The 21,124-nt window shown below is 37.7% G+C and overlaps 1 protein-coding gene across 3 annotated transcripts in view; it reads right to left on the reverse strand.

Annotated features, from left to right (window-relative positions):
• Positions 1–21,124, reverse strand: part of LOC121382255 (histone deacetylase 4-like) — a 202,953-nt gene that overhangs the window by 167,873 nt on the left and 13,956 nt on the right. For all 3 annotated transcript variants that reach the window (XM_041511791.1, XM_041511790.1, XM_041511788.1), the window contains exons 2-3: positions 3,518–3,652; positions 814–870 (exon numbers count right to left, since the gene is read on the reverse strand). In XM_041511791.1, coding sequence (XP_041367725.1) covers positions 814–870; positions 3,518–3,539 — 79 coding nt within the window. In that variant the 5' untranslated portion in view covers positions 3,540–3,652. The remainder of the gene's footprint in view (positions 1–813; positions 871–3,517; positions 3,653–21,124) is intronic.

Here is a 21,124-nt window from a genome sequence, read left to right on the forward strand (position 1 = left end):
TGAAATATTTTTATTTGTCAAAGCCAAATGTGGTTCCCCACGACATCATGTTTTTATAATATTCAGGGGATATTTTGTTTAGAATTTTTTTATTAGCAACATTTGTCAATTAATGGACGAAACATTTATTAGCAACAACTACTGTATTTAAGCTTTAGAATTGTGTAGTGATCTCTAAATTGCTATAAGATACTGTACAAAATGTTCCTTGATATCGTCAGCCTCTTACTATTTAGCCTAACTAATTTTTAGAACTTTTAAAGGCATACTGTCATGGATTTAAAGACCTTTATTTCTCTAAAAATTAATAGTAAATAAAAATTACATTCATTGTTGGAAACCAAATCTAGCTATCGCATCACCTTAACTGAACCATTATGGAGTGAAATCCATGTTAACTCTCTCAGCAATTTTTCAAATTATGGACCATTGCCATAATTCAATTATGTTTTTACAAAATATCATTAATAAATGGAGTATGGTGGTTATGAAGATGACTGAATAAAGTACATTTAGGGACAAATCAAATTACTTATGTTCAGGTAATACTTTGTTAGGCCATTAAATAGGTCAGTGGTCTGTGATCTTAGGGCTAAGATCGCTCCTTAATGTTTCTGAACAGGACTCAGATGTGTAACAGAACCCAGAAACTTCGGTGACTTAAACTCCTTCATGTTTCTGAACCGGACTATAAGTACTTAAAATGTGGAGCTGTTCCTTTATAAAATCTACATGCCATATATGGAAAATCTACATGCCATGTATGGAATTCTGTTCAAATTTACTTCAGAGCTCAAACCGTCGTCCACTTACCTATTGGTTCCTGGAAGCCAGAATCAACACTTCCTTTGTAAAACTTGTTTCCAGTAACTGAAAAGGAATAAAAAAACCAAACGCTCAATTCTCTGTACTACAATATGTCTGTTAAAACATTCATTTAAATAAAAAAAATTCAAAAATGTAGATTTTTGTTAGGAATCTATTTTTGCACGAGCTATACATAAAACATGACTATACATAAAACATGACTACCGTAACCTATATACATGTAGCTTCTGTTTATGAAAAGAGAAGGTATCTTTCAACAATACTTATTATGTATATACAGTGGAAGAAAGGTTAACAAAATGAAACATTTAATAATAATTATGAAAATTAGTTGTGAAATTTGTTTTTTGTTTTTTTGTTGTAGTTTTTTTTTACATTTTTCCAGAATTTTTTCTTTCTTCTTTCTTTCTCTGGCAATTTGGTTACCATAGTAACCATAGAAGGTGGTGATAAAATGATATGAAATGCATCTTTGCTGTATTACTTCACCTCATTTTTTTTTTTAATGTTTTACTAGATCAATACAAGTCCTGAAAAAAATTAGTCATTTACAATATGAAGGCTGTCCTATTTGTAAAACAAAAGGTGTTTTGTTTAACGACACCACTAGAGCACATTGATTTATTAATCATTAGCGATTGGATGTCAAATATTTGGTAATTCTGACACATAGTCTTAAGACAGGACACCCTCTACATTCTTCCATCAGCAGCAAGGGCTTCTTTTATATGCACCATCCCAAAGACAGGATAGCACATACCATGGGCTTTGATATACCAGTATACTAGCGAGAAATAGCCCAATGGGTCCACCGACGGGGATCCATTCTAGACTGACCACACATCGAGCGAGCGCTTTACCACTGGGCTACATCCCGCTTCTTGACCTATCTATAGATCAACTACAGTTTCCGTCATTTCTTTATTTGAAAATTAAATAATTCCTATTTGTATAGGGTATTTCCACCATATGATACATGTCGTGTATAGATGTTATTAGGTCTACCACTAAGTTGTAATTTTATTTATTATATAACATTTTGTGAAATCTCTTAAAATATCAATGATAACACATTTTAGAGTAAAAATTTAACTATTTCACTCTAAATGTGTTAACTTCACTGTAGAAAGTGTTATCTTCACTGTAAGAAAGCCAGAATTATTTTGCTGCTGGAATTTTAAAAATAAAGGTAAATTGCCAAAAGTTATATAATAAAAAAAAAATTCATGTCTTTTGTCAAATATGATTTATATCTCATCTCATGAAGTTAGCAATCATATCCCACTCGTCACGCAAGCACGACTCGTGATATTTGATTGCAAACTTCACTCAATAAGATATAAATCATATTTGACAAAAAACATGAAATATCCTCTGTGGATGCCATGGTAATTTCAGTACTCAAATCCACTGTTGAAAACTCTGAAAAGAATCAAAATGTAGGGGTTTTTTTTGTACTACTTTAAAACAAATTCTTGATATAAATTATAACTGTATTCCAACTGACGGTAAAATAGCACACTTTTATCATTTCGAAACCTGCCCTCCGATACACACACGCGCATGTACGCACACACACAAAACACACACAGTCACACACACACTGTGACACAGACAGACACACACACACACTGTGACACACACACTGTGACACAGACACACATACACACACACACACACAAACACACATCTAGACCAACTTAAACTGAGAATAAATGCTTTTGAGACCAACAAGAATATTTCTGGCAGGAGGGGTGGGATTAACTGAGTGGTAAAGCACCCTCTTGATGCATGGTCAGTCTGGGCTCGATCCCCATTGGTGGGCCTATTGGGCCATTTCTCGTTCCTGCCAGTGCATCACGACTGGTATATGAAAGGCCATGATGGTATATGCTATCCTGTCTGTGGGATGATGCATATAAAAGATCCCATGCTACTAATGGAAAAATGTAGCAGGTTACCTCTCTAAAACTATATGTCAAAATTACCAAATATCTGACATCCAATAGCCGATGATTAGTGGTGTCATTAAACAAACAGATTTCTATTTCTGGCTGGAATGGGAAAGGAAGCTAGCGTTCATTCTGACTACTAATCCACCATCCACCCTTGTGTCATCACCACCACCACCACCACCACCACCAATAATAAACTGAATCCATGCGAATACACTCAATACTTCTACACATGGATCGCTATTGATTTTATCATTAAATTACACACACTATCCTATAGCACAACAAACAAAAAGGTCAACGATGAGCTCATCGCTAATTTGTGCATTTCTGCGTATACATATATCTATATATATACACATGTATACATGCAGTGAAACTTCTCAAAACTGGACCCTCTGTAAACCGGAATTCTCTCAAAACCAGACATTTTTTTGCGGCCCTGTTTTAAATATCTGTACAGAAGAGAATCTTTCTAAATCAGATACCTCTTAAAACCGGACATTATACTTGGTACTGAGGGTGTCCAGTTTAGAGGAGTTTCACTGTATATATATATATTTGACTGTGCACAGCTACAGTAGCCAATGACATTTGCACGCCATCATCAGCATTGACGTCCAACACAGCATGGGCTCACACTAGAGGCTAAATTCGTCTGCTGCAGCTAAACATAGCCGCACTGATGCCAAGTATAGACAATAACAAGTGGCTGATGAATACCGTATACTCACAGTGAAAGTTATTGGACGTCATCTTGACAGCACCGGCGTGATATCCCAACGCTCGCGCTCCAACCTATGTCTGTGCTGTCCCGCAGGTCACATCCTCGTTGCACTGGCAGTGGCAAATAGTAATCACCAACAATTCTGCAAATAGAATCGCCGATATTATAAAGCGGTGCAAAAATCCATGAATATAGATTACCCACCAGTGTAATACAGACAAATGTTAAATCAACATGTAAAAATAGAGCGCGTGATAGGTTTACATCAGTAACGATCTACTCGGGGGGAGGGGGAGGGTGGCATGAGAGAGATGGTGGGTGTAGGGGAGGGGGGGGGGAGAGGGGTGCAGGTGGCTGACTAGAAACTGTAGCACTATTAAAGGAGGCTCTAGATAAGAGCTCAGTGGTGCAGTGGTTAAGAGTCAGCTTTTTAAGGCTGGAGAGGTGCTGGGTTCAAATCTCAATAGTGGCTCCAACACAGAATCAGTACAGTTTCATGGGGAGTGTAAGGCATTTTTTTCTTTGATTTATATTTTTAATTATTCCTCTTTTTTTTGTCTTCTACCTCACTCTTACTAATCACGAACTACAAAATATGTCTTGGACAGACAGCCCAGCTAGTCAAAGTATGTGCCATAACAGTATATAATGCCATGACAGCCAAAGTGTGTGCCCATGCCAGCATGCTTGAACCTTACTTGGATACAAGAACAAAAAAAGGAAAATAATGCTCAATGACGTACACCTCACCTCAGCTCATGCTGAACTATGGCTAATTGGTATCAAATAAATGGTTCTTACGATATTGAAGAAGAAGCATCAAAGGATTTATTACATACCACTTCGGATGACCCATTAGAGTTTTTTCCCCGATTTGCCCAATCCCAATCAGTGCGCCACAACTAGTATATCAAAGGTCATGGGTATGTGCTGTCCTGACTGGGAAATTGCACATAAAAGCCCGATTTGCCCAATCCCAATCAGTGCGCCACAACTAGTATATCAAAGGTCATGGGTATGTGCTGTCCTGACTGGGAAATTGCACATAAAAGCCCGATTTGCCCAATGCCAATCAGTGCCCCACAACTAGTATATCAAAGGTCATGGGTATGTGCTGTCCTGACTGGGAAATTGCACATAAAAGCCCGATTTGCCCAATCCCAATCAATGCCCCACAACTGGTATATCAAAGGTCATGACATGTGCTGTCCTGACTAGGAAATTGCACACAAAAGATCCCTTGCTCAGGACTAGAACATTTAGCAAAATTATCTATACAACCTGAATAACTGCAGAAACCGAGTTATTTTACTAACAAAATATCATTTATTACATATAATTATTTCGATCAGAATAAAATAAAATTCACCAACTATTTATAAAATATGCAATTGGCAAATTTCATGTCCAAGAGTTATAGCCTTGCAGGAGCTGCTAATGGAAAAATGTAGGGGGGGGGGGGGGGGGGGGGTCTTTGATGACAGCGTGACAGAACTACCAAAAGTATAACATCTAACAGCCAATTATTAGAGGGACATAGCTTAGTTTTTAAACACTAAGACATATTTTTCACTATTAGAGCCGTTTATGATCAATGAAATCAAACATTAGTTATATTTTATTATTTAGGTTATCCATTTCCATACATCCCACAAACAGGATATAGTACATACCACGGCCTTTGTTACACCAGTTGTGGAGCACTAGCTGGCCCAGTTTGTACAAAGGAAGGAAGGAAGGAAATGTTTTATTTAATGATGCACTCAACACATTTTATTTACAGTTATATGGTGTCAGACATATGGTTAAGGACCACAGAGATATTGAGAGAGGAAACCCGCTGTTGCCACTTCAGGATAGTACATACCACGGCAGTAGTGAAGCACTGGCTGGAATGAGAAATAGCCCAATGGGTCCACCAACAGGGATCGATCCTAGACCGATCGAGCATCAAGCGAATGCTTTACCACTGGATTACATCCCGCCCCAGTTTGTACAAAGACATAAGATAATTCATAAACGGTGTTGGTCCGTTACCATACAGGGGACTATTTCATTAAACATCTTAAGTGTACGTCTGCTACTAGCAGTTATACCGGTCATGCATTAACACGTGTTTGGCGTCTATTTCATGCAGAAAATTGCATCATTACAGAAGATGGAGCATTTTAAAGACAAAAGAAAAAGGAAATATGTGTATTTTTTCTGACTATATTTGTTGTACTATAATCGTAATATTAAGAATTGTGGTTTAGTCGTAGATTTACATTTACGAGCAGAACTACGCTTACGATGTTTTGTGAAATTGGGCCCAGACCATGAGGGTGCAGCTCAATGTGTTTTTCCCCATCCCAACATGTGCCCCAATATTGGTATATAAAACATCACGATACGTGCTGTCCCGCCTCAAGGAAACTGCATCCAGATATCTCTTGCTGTTATTTAGTAGGAGTACGGCATTATGGCAGTCCAAGAAAGTTTTTTCTCCCCGACCCATTCCACGACATCAGCCCATACGGAATAAATCTCTCTTGCATGGACTACGACGTCATTGAATTTAACATGGGGAGTATTACGGCATTGGTAATATATAACATCATATTAATGCGAGTAGGTTAGTTTTAGATTGATATTTTGCTATTAAAACCTACATTATAAAAGCTATCTTGTTAATTTGTAGTGTTAAATTGTATTTAACACATGAAACAGACACGGCAAATATGATAGTATAGTTTATTTATGATAAAACGGTCAAATAAAGAAGTTACTTTTTCAGTCGTCTTTGTTCATGTAAAATAATGGTCTATTTATCAAATGGCTCCATCATATGCAGTCATGGGGGGGATAGAAAAAGTACTTTTTCTATCCCCCATGACCACATATGATTGTAAAGTAAAGTTTGTTTTATTTAATGATGCCACTAGAGCACATTGATTTTTTATCTTATCGGCTATTGGTCGTCAAACGTATGGTCATTCTGACACTGTTTTTTAGAGGAAACCCACTGTCGCCACATAGGCTACTCTTTTACGACAGGCAGCATATTTTATTTGCGCTTCCCACAGGCAGGATAGCACAAACTATGGCCTTTGTTGAACCAGTTATGGATCACTAGTCGGTGCAAGTGGTTTACACCTACCCATTGAGCCTTGTGGAACACTCACTCAGGGTTTGGAGTTGGTATCTGGATTAAAAATCCCATGCCTTGACTAGGATCCGAACCCAGTACCTACCAGCCTGTAGACCGATGGCCTAACCACGATGCCACCGAGGCCACATAAGATGGAGTCTATTACTCTACCTACAGTACTCTTCAGTCTATGGGAAAGTGCAAATAAAAGGTCTCATGCTGCTTTATCAATCTCCCTGCTTTCCCTGTCATTATCAGGACTCGAATTTAAAGGGACAGACCCTAGTTTCAACCCGTGAAAATTAACACTAAGTTTAGTTAATCTACAAACCTGTAACGAATTTGGAAAAAGTTATAATTGAGTGAAACATGAGTCTGTAACTTTGAAATGGTGAAATACCCTCTAAAAAGATATTAAAACTCTACTCCATAAATATTATTTCTCAGACACACGTGTGTTTTTAAAGATATGAGAAATGAATTTTGTGATATTAAAAACACCATGATGACCAAACACACTTCAAATGTACGGAAATTGATAATCTAAACCATAAAATCTAAGTAAAGTATGATTTTAGGTATCAAAAACGGCTCTAATAGTACAAAATATGCCTCAGTGTTTAAAAACTAGGGTATGTCCCTTTAACAACAGCCATGCAGCAAACTGCCACAATGCTGTAGCCACATGCTCTAATGCCCTAAAAATTATGTCTCAAGGCTTAACTGGTTGTGCCTTATTGTGCAGGGCTTCTAAGATTATGGTATAAATACGTATAAATATAAAAATTTAAAATATTATGTAATTTTTGGCAAAATTTTCCATCCTCATAACATTTAGTAACACATCCCATGGTATCCATCATCCCCTTTAACATTACACAAAAAACCTTGATATAAATGGTGTATGTCGAAAAAAATCAACACATTCAATAAGTGTTTAATATTTTATTACACCAACACCACAAATGTTTATTATTAAATAATAAACGTCATTTGGGAAATCTAATTTCAAGGGTGTGTATATACGCAGCTATTGTGTGGTTTGGTATTACTGTGGACTGCCCAAAATGGCATCTGGCCAAGGTATGTGCTGTGCTGTCCTGTGTGAAAAAATGTATGCCGGTATATCATATAATTTTTTTTAAATCCCTTGCTACTAATGGGAGAATGTAGTGGGTTTCCGCTGAAGAGAACATGTACCTGTTCATGTCAACATTACAAATGTTTGACATCCAATAGCTGATAATTAATAAATCGATGTTTCCTAGTGGTGTCATTGAACAAAACAAACGAACAGTTCTTAATAAACCAGTATAACCTCAAAGTCGGGACGGTAGCCCAGTGGTTAAGCCCTCGACTGATGCGCAGTTGGTCTAGGATCGATCCCCATCAGTGGGTCCATTGGGCCATTTCTCATTCCAGCCAGTGCGCCACAACTGGTATACATCAAAGGCCATGGTATGTGCTATCCAGTCTGTGGCACATATAAAAGACCCCTTGCTACTAATGGAAAAATGTAGCGGGTTTCCTCTCTAAGACTACATGTCAAAATTACCAAATGTTTGATATCCAATAGACGATGATTAATAAATCAATGTGCTCTAGTGGTGTCGTTAAACAAAAACAAACTTTAAAACCTCAAAGTCTTGCCCAATAACAATACCAGTAGCTTGGGTAATATCTGCCCAATACAAACCTAAGTGATTAACGTTGTATTTTGTCAGTCCTCCGTGAATTCAGTTTAAGATAAGACACCACCTTATTTTCATCTTAACATGATTTTCACCTTATATCTTATTAAGGTTCAAGCACAATGTCCTGGACACACACACACACACACCTCAGGGGCCACATTCAGTGCTCTCTTAACCTAGAAAGCTTTTTCATTGTAATGTGAGATCGCAAAGTTGCAACAGTTTCGTGAATTAGACTTCAGTTACATGTATCTAGGCCAGGACTTGTCGATTATGGTAGTCCCTCTGCCATGGCTAGTGATATTCAATGTTAGGATAGTAAATAACTACTATTGCCATGCTCAACAGCTAGTGAAAATAACAGTTGTCAAATGTTGCATTTAAGTGAACTTTGTAAATATGAATATCCTAACATACATGTATGGGGTACTTGGGTTGTAGCATCAAACCACCTCGGTGGACTCATTAGGTTTTCACCCCATCCCAACCAAAGTTTGTTTTGTTTAACGACACCGCTGGAGCACATTGTTTTATTAATCATCGGCTATTGGATGTCAAACATGTGGTCATTTCGACATACAGTCTTAGAAAGCAATTTAACACGCTACATTTTTCCATTAGTAGCAAGGGATCTTTTGTATGCACCATCACACAGACATGATAGCACATACCACGGCCTTTGATATACCAGTAGTGGTGCACTGGCTGGAACAAGAAATAGCCCAATGGGCCACCAGTGGGTATCGATCCCAGACCAACAGTGCATCAAGCGAGCACTTTACAACAATGCTATGTCCTGCCCCCCCCCCCCCCCCCCCACCATCCCATCCCAACCAGTGCCAAATACTGGTATATCAAAGGATGTGCTATGGACTCAGTCAAAAATAGCACCTGGCCATGGTATGTGCTATCCTGTCTTTTAGTAAGTGCATATAATAGACCCCTTTCTGCTAATGGAAAAATGTAGCATGTTTTTTCTGAATTAATGAATGAATGTTTAACGACACCACAGCACAAAAATACACATCGGCTATTATGTATCAACCACAGGTAGGTATGTGAATAAATGTCTCACATCCAATAGCAAATGATCGGTGTGCTCTAGTGGCATCATTAAACAATACAAACTTTAACTTAACTTTATACAACCTAGGGGCGGGACGTAGCCCAGTGGGTAAAGCACTTGCTTGATGGGCGGTCGGTTTGGAATGAATCCCCGTCAGTGGGCCCATTGGGCTATTTTTCGCTCCATCCAGTGTACCACAATTGGTATATCAAAGGCTGTGGTATGTGCTATCCTGTCTGTGGGATGGTGCATATAAAAGATCCCTTGCTGCTAATCAAAAAGAGTAACCCATGAAGTTGCGACAGGTTTCCTCTCTCAATATCTGTGTGGTCATTAACCATATGTCTGACACCATATAACCGTAAATAAAATGTACCGAGTGCATCGTTAAATACAACATTTCCTTCCTTTCCCTCATACAACCTAACTAAAGAATGAATATCAACATCGGAGCAACAACAGCAAGATAATATAAAATCTCTACAGGTATTAACCACTTAGTAAACATCCACCCACCCATAATCAGTGAATTAATACTTAACAGCACACCGCACGAAACAAAACATCAGCTAATGGAAGTAAATTGCATTAATTAACTAATCTTGATAAAACTAAATTGAACATTGCCGAATCACTCTGGATGCACTGCTTGAACACAATGTGGCCTGACGGACTTAATGAGTATGACCCAAGCAGTCATTGACTCTTCTGTTGTTACTTTCCCCCAGTCGGCTTATCCTGTGATTTTTTTAGTCTTTTAACTTGACATTTTCACTTGAACTGTTTTTATTCACCTGTTTTTAATGCTGAACTCCTGGTTTTATGTTTAGTTTGCTCTGAAACATTGAGCTTTTTAACTTGAGATTTTTAATTGTGGTTTTTAGACAGAGACTTTATTTTATAATTAATTAATAAACAATGTCATGAATGAACAGGTCTTTTAATCTTTTCTTTCTTTTTTTTAAAGGGACAGACCCTAGTTTTTAAACACAAAGGCATATTTTTCACAATGAGAGCCATTTATGATCACTGAAATCAAAAGTTACTTATATTTTATCCATTTCCGTACAACCGAAGTGTTTCTGGTCATCCTGGTGTTTCGAATACCACAAAATGCATTTTTCATATTTTTAAAAACGCATATGCATCTGAGAAGTAATCGTTATGAAGTCACGTTTTAGTCTATTTTTAAGGGTATTTCAACGTCACCGATTCTTGTTTCACTCTGTTGTGTCCAAATTTGTTACAGGTTTGTAAATTATCCAAACTTAATTGTCCATTTTTATTAGTTGAAACTAAGTCTAGGTGAAAAATATACCTTAGTGTTTAAAAACTAGGGTCTGTTCCTTTAAATAATCTACATACAAACGGAACAAACAAAATGCCAGGCATCAAAATAAGCTTACAGTACTATGTGCCTGGTAACCCATAAATTACAAACCAACATGGGACCTCTTTTACGAAGTGATCTTAGCACTGATCTCACCTAAGTGCATAACGACTGTATACACTTAAGTTGATCTTAGCCCTAAGATCGCTTCGTGCAACGAGGTCCTGGGACCTGTTTTACGAAGCAATCTTAGCACTAAGATCATCACCATATTTTTTTTTTCATTTCAACTTATTTTCGTGCTTATATCCAATTAAGGTTCAAGCACACTGTCCTTGACACATACCTCAGCATTCTGGGCTGACTGACCAGAACAGTGGGTTAGTTATGAGTTAGTTGTTAGCGAAAGAGAAGAGTGTGTAGTGATCTAACACCTACCCACTGAGTCGTTAAAAGTTGCTTTGGGTGGAAGCTGGTACCAGGATGTGAACCCGGTACCTACCAGCCTGTAGTCCGATGGCTTAACCACGATTCCACCGAAGCCCGTCCCACCATAAGTGCCTAGCTACCTTATATACTTAAGGTGATCGTAGCGCTTAGATCGCTTCGTAAATCAGGGGTACTGGGACTCATTCCAAGAAGCAATCTTACAGAGTTCGAAATAAGCACTTAATTGTTCGCTTGTCCTGACAAGTCAAAATCTATTCGTAAAAACGAAATGTACCTTGGTGGTTGTCCTGTGGACAACTGAAAATGTTCAATGCAGTTTTATTTTGAAGCAATCGAAAACATCATCCCTGTACTTAAAAACAAACAAACCAGTTATTTGGACAAATGAAAATATTGGCGGACAAGTAGATTTTTAGATGGATTTGTCCGTTGGACTTGTAAAAAAGTCTGCTTATATCTATCACTGTCTTAGTACTAAGATCACCTTAAGTGCTTAACTACAATCAGCACTTACGGTGATCCTAGCGTTAAGATCACTTCTTGGAACAGGGACTATGTAAGTTGTAACTACATGTTAAAAAGTTTACAATTCCAGGGCTTCTAGATTATGGTAGCCCCACTCCCATGGCTAGTGATATTCAATGTTGGGCTAGGAAATAACTACTATTGCCATGCCAGACAGGGCTTCTAGATTATGGTAGCCCCACTCCTATGGCTAGTGATATTCAATGTTGGGGTAGGAAATAACTACTATTGCCATGCCAGACAGGGCTTCTTGATTATGGTAGCCCCACTCCCATGGCTAGTGATATTCAATGTTGGGCTAGGAAATAACTACTATTGCCATGCCAGACAGGGCTTCTAGATTATGGTAGCCCCACTCCCATGGCTAGTGATATTCAATGTTGGGGTAGGAAATAACTACTATTGCCATGCCCGGTGGCTAGTGAATGCTTTTGTCAAATGTTGCAGTTAAGTCTATTTTGTAAATATGAATATCCTTTCCCCCCACCCACCCAATGTTAGTGTTTTTAAGCTCCATATCTCTGTTTAGGTGACATATCTGATTAGTATTACAGTGAAACCCCTCAAAATCAGACAGCCATGGGACCAAGGAAAAAGTTCGGTTTTGAGGGTTATCTGGTTTACAGAGGTTTCAGTATTGAGGTAAACCATTTGTTGGTTGGTGTTCTCTACTGATATAGTATCTAATAAAACTGCACACAAAAAAACCAGGTACACTTTCGAATTTTTGAATTATTTTAAGTCTTATCATCAAGCGATAATTCAACATGACGGCGTTTTGCTGAACGTTCCGACATGTTCAAAGTAAATACTACAATGAAACACTGTTGACAAATTTTCCACCAAACCAAGCCAAACAATTTTACTCTTGTTTACTCTTTATTTTGTTAAATAAACTTTGCAAAGATAACAAACAAACCAACAAAAAATGGTTCAAACAATTGGAAAAATTAATTAAATTCCTAGTCGCTTTGCCGTTCATTGCGGTAATCGTGAGACGCACATGTAGGCTATGAAAAGGAGCTCAATCAAATTCACAAGTTAATCTAACTTTGTAACAATTCGAGCTCCGAATAAAGGGTTTACATGTGTTTCCTCCAGGTATTTAAAAATCAAAGCTGTTAATTAATCCATTAATTGGTATTTGTCAACTGTACACCAGTGAGACTGGAGCATGCGCATATGTAATTAGCTTTGCGTACACAATCATGTTATCGGCTGAGTGGGTATTCAAAGTATAAGTAATGCAGTAATGATTGACATCGGTGTGACTGTCCGGTTTTCTGAGGTAAAATTTGCATTAAAGGAACACAATGGGACCGGATAATTTCGTCCGGTGCAGTTTAGAGGGGTTTCCGGTTTAGAGGGGTAAATTTTAGTGTTAAAAGATACGCAAATCACGGGACCTTGTGAAACATTCGGTTTTGAGGAAATTCCGGTTTACTGAGGGTCCAGTTTTTAGGGGTTTCACTGTATTTAGTAACATTTTATTAACTTAAAGTCAAATAGGGCTAGTGAATTCTTAATCAAGACTAGTACATTTGTAAAATCACTGATCCCATGGATATTGGATTTTATAAAAATTCTAAAGCCCTGCAATTCTCATTATTGTTCCTTCACAAACACACTGATATTCATTCATATCAATGTTCTCACTGAACTTGTGTGTAATTCATATTTAAACAGCATACCATTGATCAAAACATTGGCTGCAGTGTTTTTGTTTTAAAAATTGTGTGGAGAATGAAAACATTGTAACTTGAAGGAAATGTTTTATTTTACGACGCACTCAACACATTTTAATTACGGTTATATGGCATTCTCAATTATTTTAATGCCTGAATGCAAGTAAATACAAATATTGTGTACACAATCCCCAGAGTGTAAATTATTATATATGATATGAATTAAAACCAAAACTCTTTTTTTCTAAATCCTTGTTATGTTAGGCTCAGAATACCAACTGCCACAACAAAGTTTACCAACTTTCTGCTCTCACGATCCAATTAGTTGTTAATCTGAGTGTACCTGTTTAAGTTGGCAGTTGGGGAAATTATGTCAAGTTGGCCAACTTCGTTGTGACAGTTGAGTCTGAGACTAGTATTAGCCTGCATGAAATCAAAACATGATTACATACATGTGTATTTCAACATTCTTTCTATTTCACATCAGAAAGAAAAAAAAGAAAGACATGTTTTATTTAACGACGCACTCAACACATTTTATTTACGGTTATATGGCATCAGACATATGGTTAAGGACCACACAGATTTTGTGAGGAAACCCGCTGTCCCACTACATGGGCTCCTCTTTCGTGGTGTACTGGCTGGAACGAATGAATGAATGAATGTTTAATGACACCCCTGCACAAAAATCGGCCATTGGGTGTCACAAATGGTAAGTATATGAAAACATTATGGCTGTAACGAAAAATAGCTTATCAATTAATTAAACTGTCAAATAAAAAATGAAATCCAGTTTGGTCAATATATATATATCTGAAAATAAATTCATCAAAAAAGCTAATATGAGAATTAGCCAGTTCAATTTGACAATAGATTTGTAAACACAAGTCAACAATGTCTCAATATTGTTTTGTTCAGTTTAAGCACTTGTTATATTGGACTGTGGCAAATAAAGGTGACAGTCATTTGTTTTCAAATATTTACACGTTTGTTTCTTGAAAGTTAAAATCAACTGTGACGGATTTTAAAATATTCAGCCCAATTTGTTTTTCTGTCATTATCAAAACCATTATTTTTTTCATCCACCTATTAATATGCATATATCAATAGTTTGTATGCCAAGATTGATTTTTTAACATTCCTTTTCTCGCTGCTCATTTAAGAATGTTGCCAATAATCCCAGATGTATAAAAAAACAACGCACACACAAATAACCCACACAAGAAGATGAAAACATAAGGTGTACCTGGTAAGCTCATTACATAAATGCTAGTGAAACTGCAGATTAAAGGTTTTCATACAGAAATTAGGTACAAGGCTTTCAAGGCTACAACTGGCGGGACGTAGCCCAGTGGTAAAGCACTCGCTCGTGGTGCGGTTGATCTGGGATCTATTCCCGTCGGTGGGCCCATTAGGCTATTTCTCGTTCCAGCCAGTGCACCACGACTGGTATATCAAAGACTGTAGTATGGGAAGGGGAAGGGAACTGTATTAACGTGCCCACATCCTTCCGGTTCAGGCATGCCCACCATGGAGTCGGGTTCTGACTTCGCCAGCCCGCGATTCCATGGCGGGTTGTAGTATGTACTACCATGTCTGTGGGATGGTGCATATAAAAGATCCCTTGTTGCTAATAGAAAAAGAGTAGCCCATTAAGTAGGGACAGCAGGTTTTCTCTCTCAATATCTGTGTGGTTCTTAACCATATGTCTGATGCTATATAACCGTAAATAAAATGAGATGAGTGTGTCGTTAAAACATTTCTTTCTTTTCCAGGGCTACAGGCATTGAGCTTGATTGGTATAACCAATATGTATGAATATAACCAGTGAATATGAGATTTTGGGATCAGAGAATAAACAAACAGAAAGGAAAAAAGAAAAGAGGGAGTGACAGAGAAGGGGAAGGGAGGGGTTGGAGAAGAAAGGAAGAGAGAAAGGGAGTGAAAGAGAGAGAAAGGGAGAGTGAAAGAGATAGAAAGGGAGTGCAAGAGAAAAAGGGAAAATAAAAGAAAGAGAAAAGCAGAGTGAAAGAAAGAGAAAGTGAGTGAGGGAACTACCATAGTAAGATATTTACATTTATAAACAGAAGAAAGTAAAAACTGAAAAGTTAAGTCATCTAGAAAAATGTACTATTAATAATGAATTTTTGCTTGTTTTGTTTAACGACACCACTAGACCACGTTGATTTATTAATCATAGGCTATTGGATGTCAAACATTTGGTCATTTTGACAGTTATAGAGTGGAAAACTGCTACATTTTTCCATTAGTAGCAAGGGATCTTTTATATGCACTATTCAACAGACAGGATAGCACATACCACAGCATTTGATATACCAGTCGTGGTGCACTGGCTGGAACAAGAAATAGCCCAATGGGCCCACCGATGGGATCAATTCTAGACTGACCACGCATCAGGCGGGCGCTTTACCGCCCCCATTAATAATGAAGTCCTGGACATATTTGAATTTGCAGTAATGGTCTTGGATGCTACGGTTTGGATCATCAAATAATGGAGTATTGCAGTTGGCATTACAGTATTTCCAAGAGAACACAGTGAATTACAACTTTTTCTAAGGATCCAGACAACTGGTGTAACAAAGGCTGTGGTAGGTACTATCCTGTCTGTGGGGTGATGCATATAAAATATCATTTGCTGCTGACTGAAAAGAATAAACCAAGGACTGGTGGCAGCAGGTTTCCTCTCTCACTGGGGCTGGATGTAGCCCAGTGGTAAACCATCGCTTGATGCGCGGTCGCTTTGGGATCGATCCCCGTCTGTGTGCCCATTGGGCTATTTCTTGTTCCAGCCAGTGCATCATGACTGGTATATCAAAGGCCATGGTATGTACTATCCTGTCTGTGGGATGGTTCATATAAAAGATCCCTTGGTACTAATGAAAAAATGTAGCGGGTTTCCTCTCTATGACTGTGTCAAAAACGACCAAATGTAATAAATCAATGTGCTCTAGTAGTGTCGTTAAACAAAACAAACTACTTCCTCTCTCATTATCTGTGTTGTCTTCAACTATGTCTGATGCCATTTAACCACTGAGGTGGGTGAAGACTTTTCCAAGGATAAAGATACAGACCTTGACATGAAATTTATTTTTAGGGGAGTGATTTATTTCTCACCTAACTTAGCTAATGGAGGGCCATTCAAGATATTACATATGGTTTCCAGATAAATTCACATGCTAAGGGGAGCTAAAAATGATTCTCATTAACTACTCGGGGGAGTGATGGGAAGTGAGAATGATCACTTCTCTTAAAAGATGAGGTTTAGATATATTTAATCACACAATGAGGTAGGTAAGGACTCTTCCAAGGGTTCACAATGAGGTAGGTAAGGACTCTTCCAAGGGTTCACAATGAGGTAGGTAAGGACTTTTCCAAGGGTTCACAATGAGGTGGGTAAGGACTTTTCCAAGGGTTCACAATGAGGTGGGTAAGTATTTTCCAAGGGTACACATTGAGGTGGTTAAAGACTTTTCCAAGGATACACATTGAGGTGGTTAAAGACTTTTCGAGGGGTACACATTGAGGTGGTTAAAGAGTTTTCCATGGGTACAGATTGGGGCAGATAAAACACTTTTCCATGGGTACAGATTGAGGTGGGTAAAGTTTTTTCCAAGGGTTCACACTGAGGTGGGTACAGACTTTTCCAAGAATACATATCTTCGTCCTTGAGTGGAGGGGCACAGCCTCCCCCCCCCCCCCAAATCTCCCTCCCCCACCAACCCCGATTCCTAAGGACCTGGATGGGTACGGAGAGATATTTAATCACCCAATGAGGGCCCATCTGATGTGTCCTGATATGTTGCCAGTCAGGGAGAGAGAGAGCGAGAGTAAACACTTGTGGAGAATGGCTATTCTCGGCTCACACTGATATTCTCAGCAGCTATTTCAGATTTCATTTCACAAGGATGAGCTCTTCAAATCAATGGCTATTTTCAGCACCCACACTTATCGATTCACTTTCCTCGAGAAGCAACCCACAAAAACACGTCCTACTTACGGATGACTCAATATTATCATCCGTGCTGTCCTGACTGACTGCCATTACGGAGGTGAATGCGCACTTACTTACTTACAAAACAACTGGAGGATGAAATATTGTTTTCAATGCCTCTTTTGCTACACACAGAATCAATTTTTTTTTTGTATTTTCAATGAAATTCATAACAATTTGTTTTAATTTTTATTAATTGCTATATACATGTATGATGAAATAGTATTTTTATGCCACTTTTGCTACACACAGAATAAACTTTTTCTTTATTTGCAATGAAATACATTACCTTTTTAAATTATTATTAATTTCTATATACATATTTTCTTGTCAAAATAAGCTGGCAATTAATGCCAATTTTGCTACATGGAATAAAATGATTTCTATTTTCTATAAAATACATAACAATTTGTTTTTATTTCTATTAATTTCTATATACATGCAGTCTTGTCAAAATAAGCTGCCAACTGATGAAATATTGTTTTTAATACCACTTAATTATTAACATACTGTATATTGAATTGCATGTTACCATTGTAATATTAAAGTAAGGTAAATCGAATGTACTTGCATGTAAACAACTTGCTTTGGTAAATAAAATGAATGAATGAACAAACGAACGAAAGAACAAATGAACACTACACATAGAATAACATTATTTGTATTTTCAATGAAATACATTACATTTTTTTTTTTTAATTGTTATTAATTTCTATATACATATGCAGTCCTGAGCTGGTAAACTGGTTACTGGTAAATTTCTTCATCTGTTGTAGCTTCTCCGACGCCACATAACCATAAATAAAATGTGTTGAGTGCGTCATTAAATAAAACATTTCCTGTTGTAACTTCCATGCTTTCAATGTTTTACAGTGAAATGTCCTGCCTACATCACAGATTAATCACAGTGTTTAGAACGGTAGCTGCCTTTTTAAAAACTGTAGCAGCTACTTACTTTGAAACATCTGAATGAACATCCTGGGCATACCTACATGTATTTATGGAAAAGAAAGTTAGTTTTGTTTAACGACACCACAAGAGCACACTGATTTATTAATCATCGGCTATTGGATGTCAAACATTGGGTAATTTTGACATACAGTCTTAGAGAGGAAACCTGCAACATTTTTCCATCAGTAGCAAGGGATCTTTTATATGCACCATCCCACAGACAGGATAGCACATACCATGGCATTTTATAATTATATACCAGTAATAGTGAACTGGCTGGAATGAGAGGTATTCCAATGTGCCTTTGACCAGTTGTGGAGCACTGGTTGGAACAAGAAAAACCTCCAATAAGTTGAATGGATCCACCGAGGTGGTTCGTAAATCACCATGAAAGAAAGAAAGAAATGTTTTATTTAACGATGCACTCAACACATTTTAAATTTACGGTTATATGGTGTCAGACATATGGTTAAGGACCACACAGATTTTGAGAGGAAACCCTCTGTCGTCACTTCATGGGCTACTCTTTCCGATTAGCAGCAAGCGATCTTTTATTTGCGCTTCCCACAGGCAGGATAGCATAAACAATGGCCTTTGTTGAACTAGTTATGGATCACTGGTCGGTGCAAGTGGTTTACACCTACCCATTGAGCCTTGCGGAGCACTCACTCAGGGTTTGGAGTCGGTATCTGGATTAAAAATCCCATGCCTCGACTGGGATCCGAACCCAGCCTGTAGACCGATGGCGTAACCACGATGCCACCGAGGCCGGTTGACAGAGAATAAGAGTGATGAAACCTATAGCCCCCTCCGGTTGAACCATTAGGGGATTAATGATGTAGTACAGGTCACTATGTCAAGAGAAAGAAAAAAATAGGGTGGACAAAACAACAAAAAACAATCCAAAAACATGATTCTGTATATTCATGTCAAAGAGGTCTATAAAAAAAAATAGGGTGGACATTTTTTTTAAACATTTTAAATGTACTAAATCCAAGATGACCACCATCAAACATAAAAATAGCTTAATTGTATGGTCATCATCATATATAAATAGCTTGATTTCATTATTATTTTCAGTCATAACATTACTTAAAACGATTATTCATGGATTTTGTATGGCATTTGTTGTATATCACACCAATACTAACCCTTTTAATTAATAATTATATTAACATAAAGGTGTAAAGGTGGTGCATATATTACCTTTATATTAAAATATAACTGTATAAGTGTAAAGGAAGTAGCCAAACTTTTTGAACCACCTCAGTGGATCCATTCAACTGATTGGGTTTTTTCTCATTCCAAGCAGTGCACCACAACTGGTCAAAGGCCATGGTATATTCTTTCCTGTCTATGGGAAAGTGCATATAAAAGATCCCTTGCTGCATTAGTAAAAATGTAGCGGGTTTACTCTGATGACTGTGTCAGAATTACCAAATGTTTGACATCCAATAGTGGATGATTAATTAATCAATGTGCTCCAGTGGTGTTGGTAAACAAAACAAACTTTCTTTCCATTTTTATATAGAAATTCACCTGCTAAAAGTACCAACAGATCGCAAGTGATTTTTCAAGAGACAGATCTATGTGTGTGTAGTAGTGATGGTATAAAGTGCTCCTACTGGCAGTAGGTAATAAAATAAAACATATATACATACAGTGTCATATATTTCTACCCCGTTACATAATTGTGTGCATCTCATCTGCTATTTGGGATGGGATGTACCCCCGTGATAAAGCGCTCGCTTGATGCACAGTCGGTCTGGGATCGATCCCCGTCAGTGGGCCCATTGGGCTATTTCTCGCTCCAGCCAGTGCACCATGACTGGTACATCAAAGGCCGTGGTATGTGCTATCCTGTCTATGGGATGGTGCATATAAAAGATCCCTGGCTGCTAATCCAAAAAAGTAGCCCATGAAGTGGCGACAGCAGGTTTTCTCTCCTAATATCTGTGTGGTCCTTAACCATATGTCCGATGCCATATAACCATAAATAAAATGTGTTGAGTGCATCGTTAAATAAGACATTTCCTTCTAAACTATCAGTCACTACATACTTCATTTATATTCAGCTTGCTTTAAAATCATAACTACAAAATATAACTAATATATGCATATACTTGTATTGATATTGTAGTATTATGGATGAGATGGGATGGGATGGGATGGATGGATGGACAGATGGGAAGATGGATGGATGGATGAATGGATGAACTCTGGATCTTCAATTTTTCAATAAGATAATCGATTTATTTAGGTAACACCTCCAGTGAAATTACCAAAATCAATAAACAAACTAAATTATAAATTACTCCTGTTAATCTAGTGAAGTGGTTTTCAAATCAGTAACAAATGTGTCATGCTAACTGACTTTATCAGTGCCAACATCCAAAGTTCAAATTCTACCATGGCAATGATGGCAGGTGCCATGGTTACCCTCCTTACTTGCTGTTACGCCCCGAAAATTGGACTTTATTGATGCAGGTCTCGAAATTAAGAATTTGTCACCAACAGCAAATTTTTAAAAGAATTGTCATGGGTGAAACAGCCCACCGACAGCAATGGTTTCTAAGTGACATTTGCAGCAAATAAACATGATTAAAAGGTTATTTTGCTGTATGAAGACATATTTTTAATTGTGCAATGTTAAATATTGGCAGATAATGTATATTTTGCCATTGTTGAGGAGATTTACTGATGGCAAATAACTGCCATCGGTTTTACTCTCTACCTACGGCAATTTATATCTCAACGACGGCAATTGGAGC

Source organism: Gigantopelta aegis, chromosome 9, assembly GCF_016097555.1.
Source record: "Gigantopelta aegis isolate Gae_Host chromosome 9, Gae_host_genome, whole genome shotgun sequence".
Lineage (NCBI taxonomy): Eukaryota > Metazoa > Mollusca > Gastropoda > Neomphalida > Peltospiridae > Gigantopelta > Gigantopelta aegis.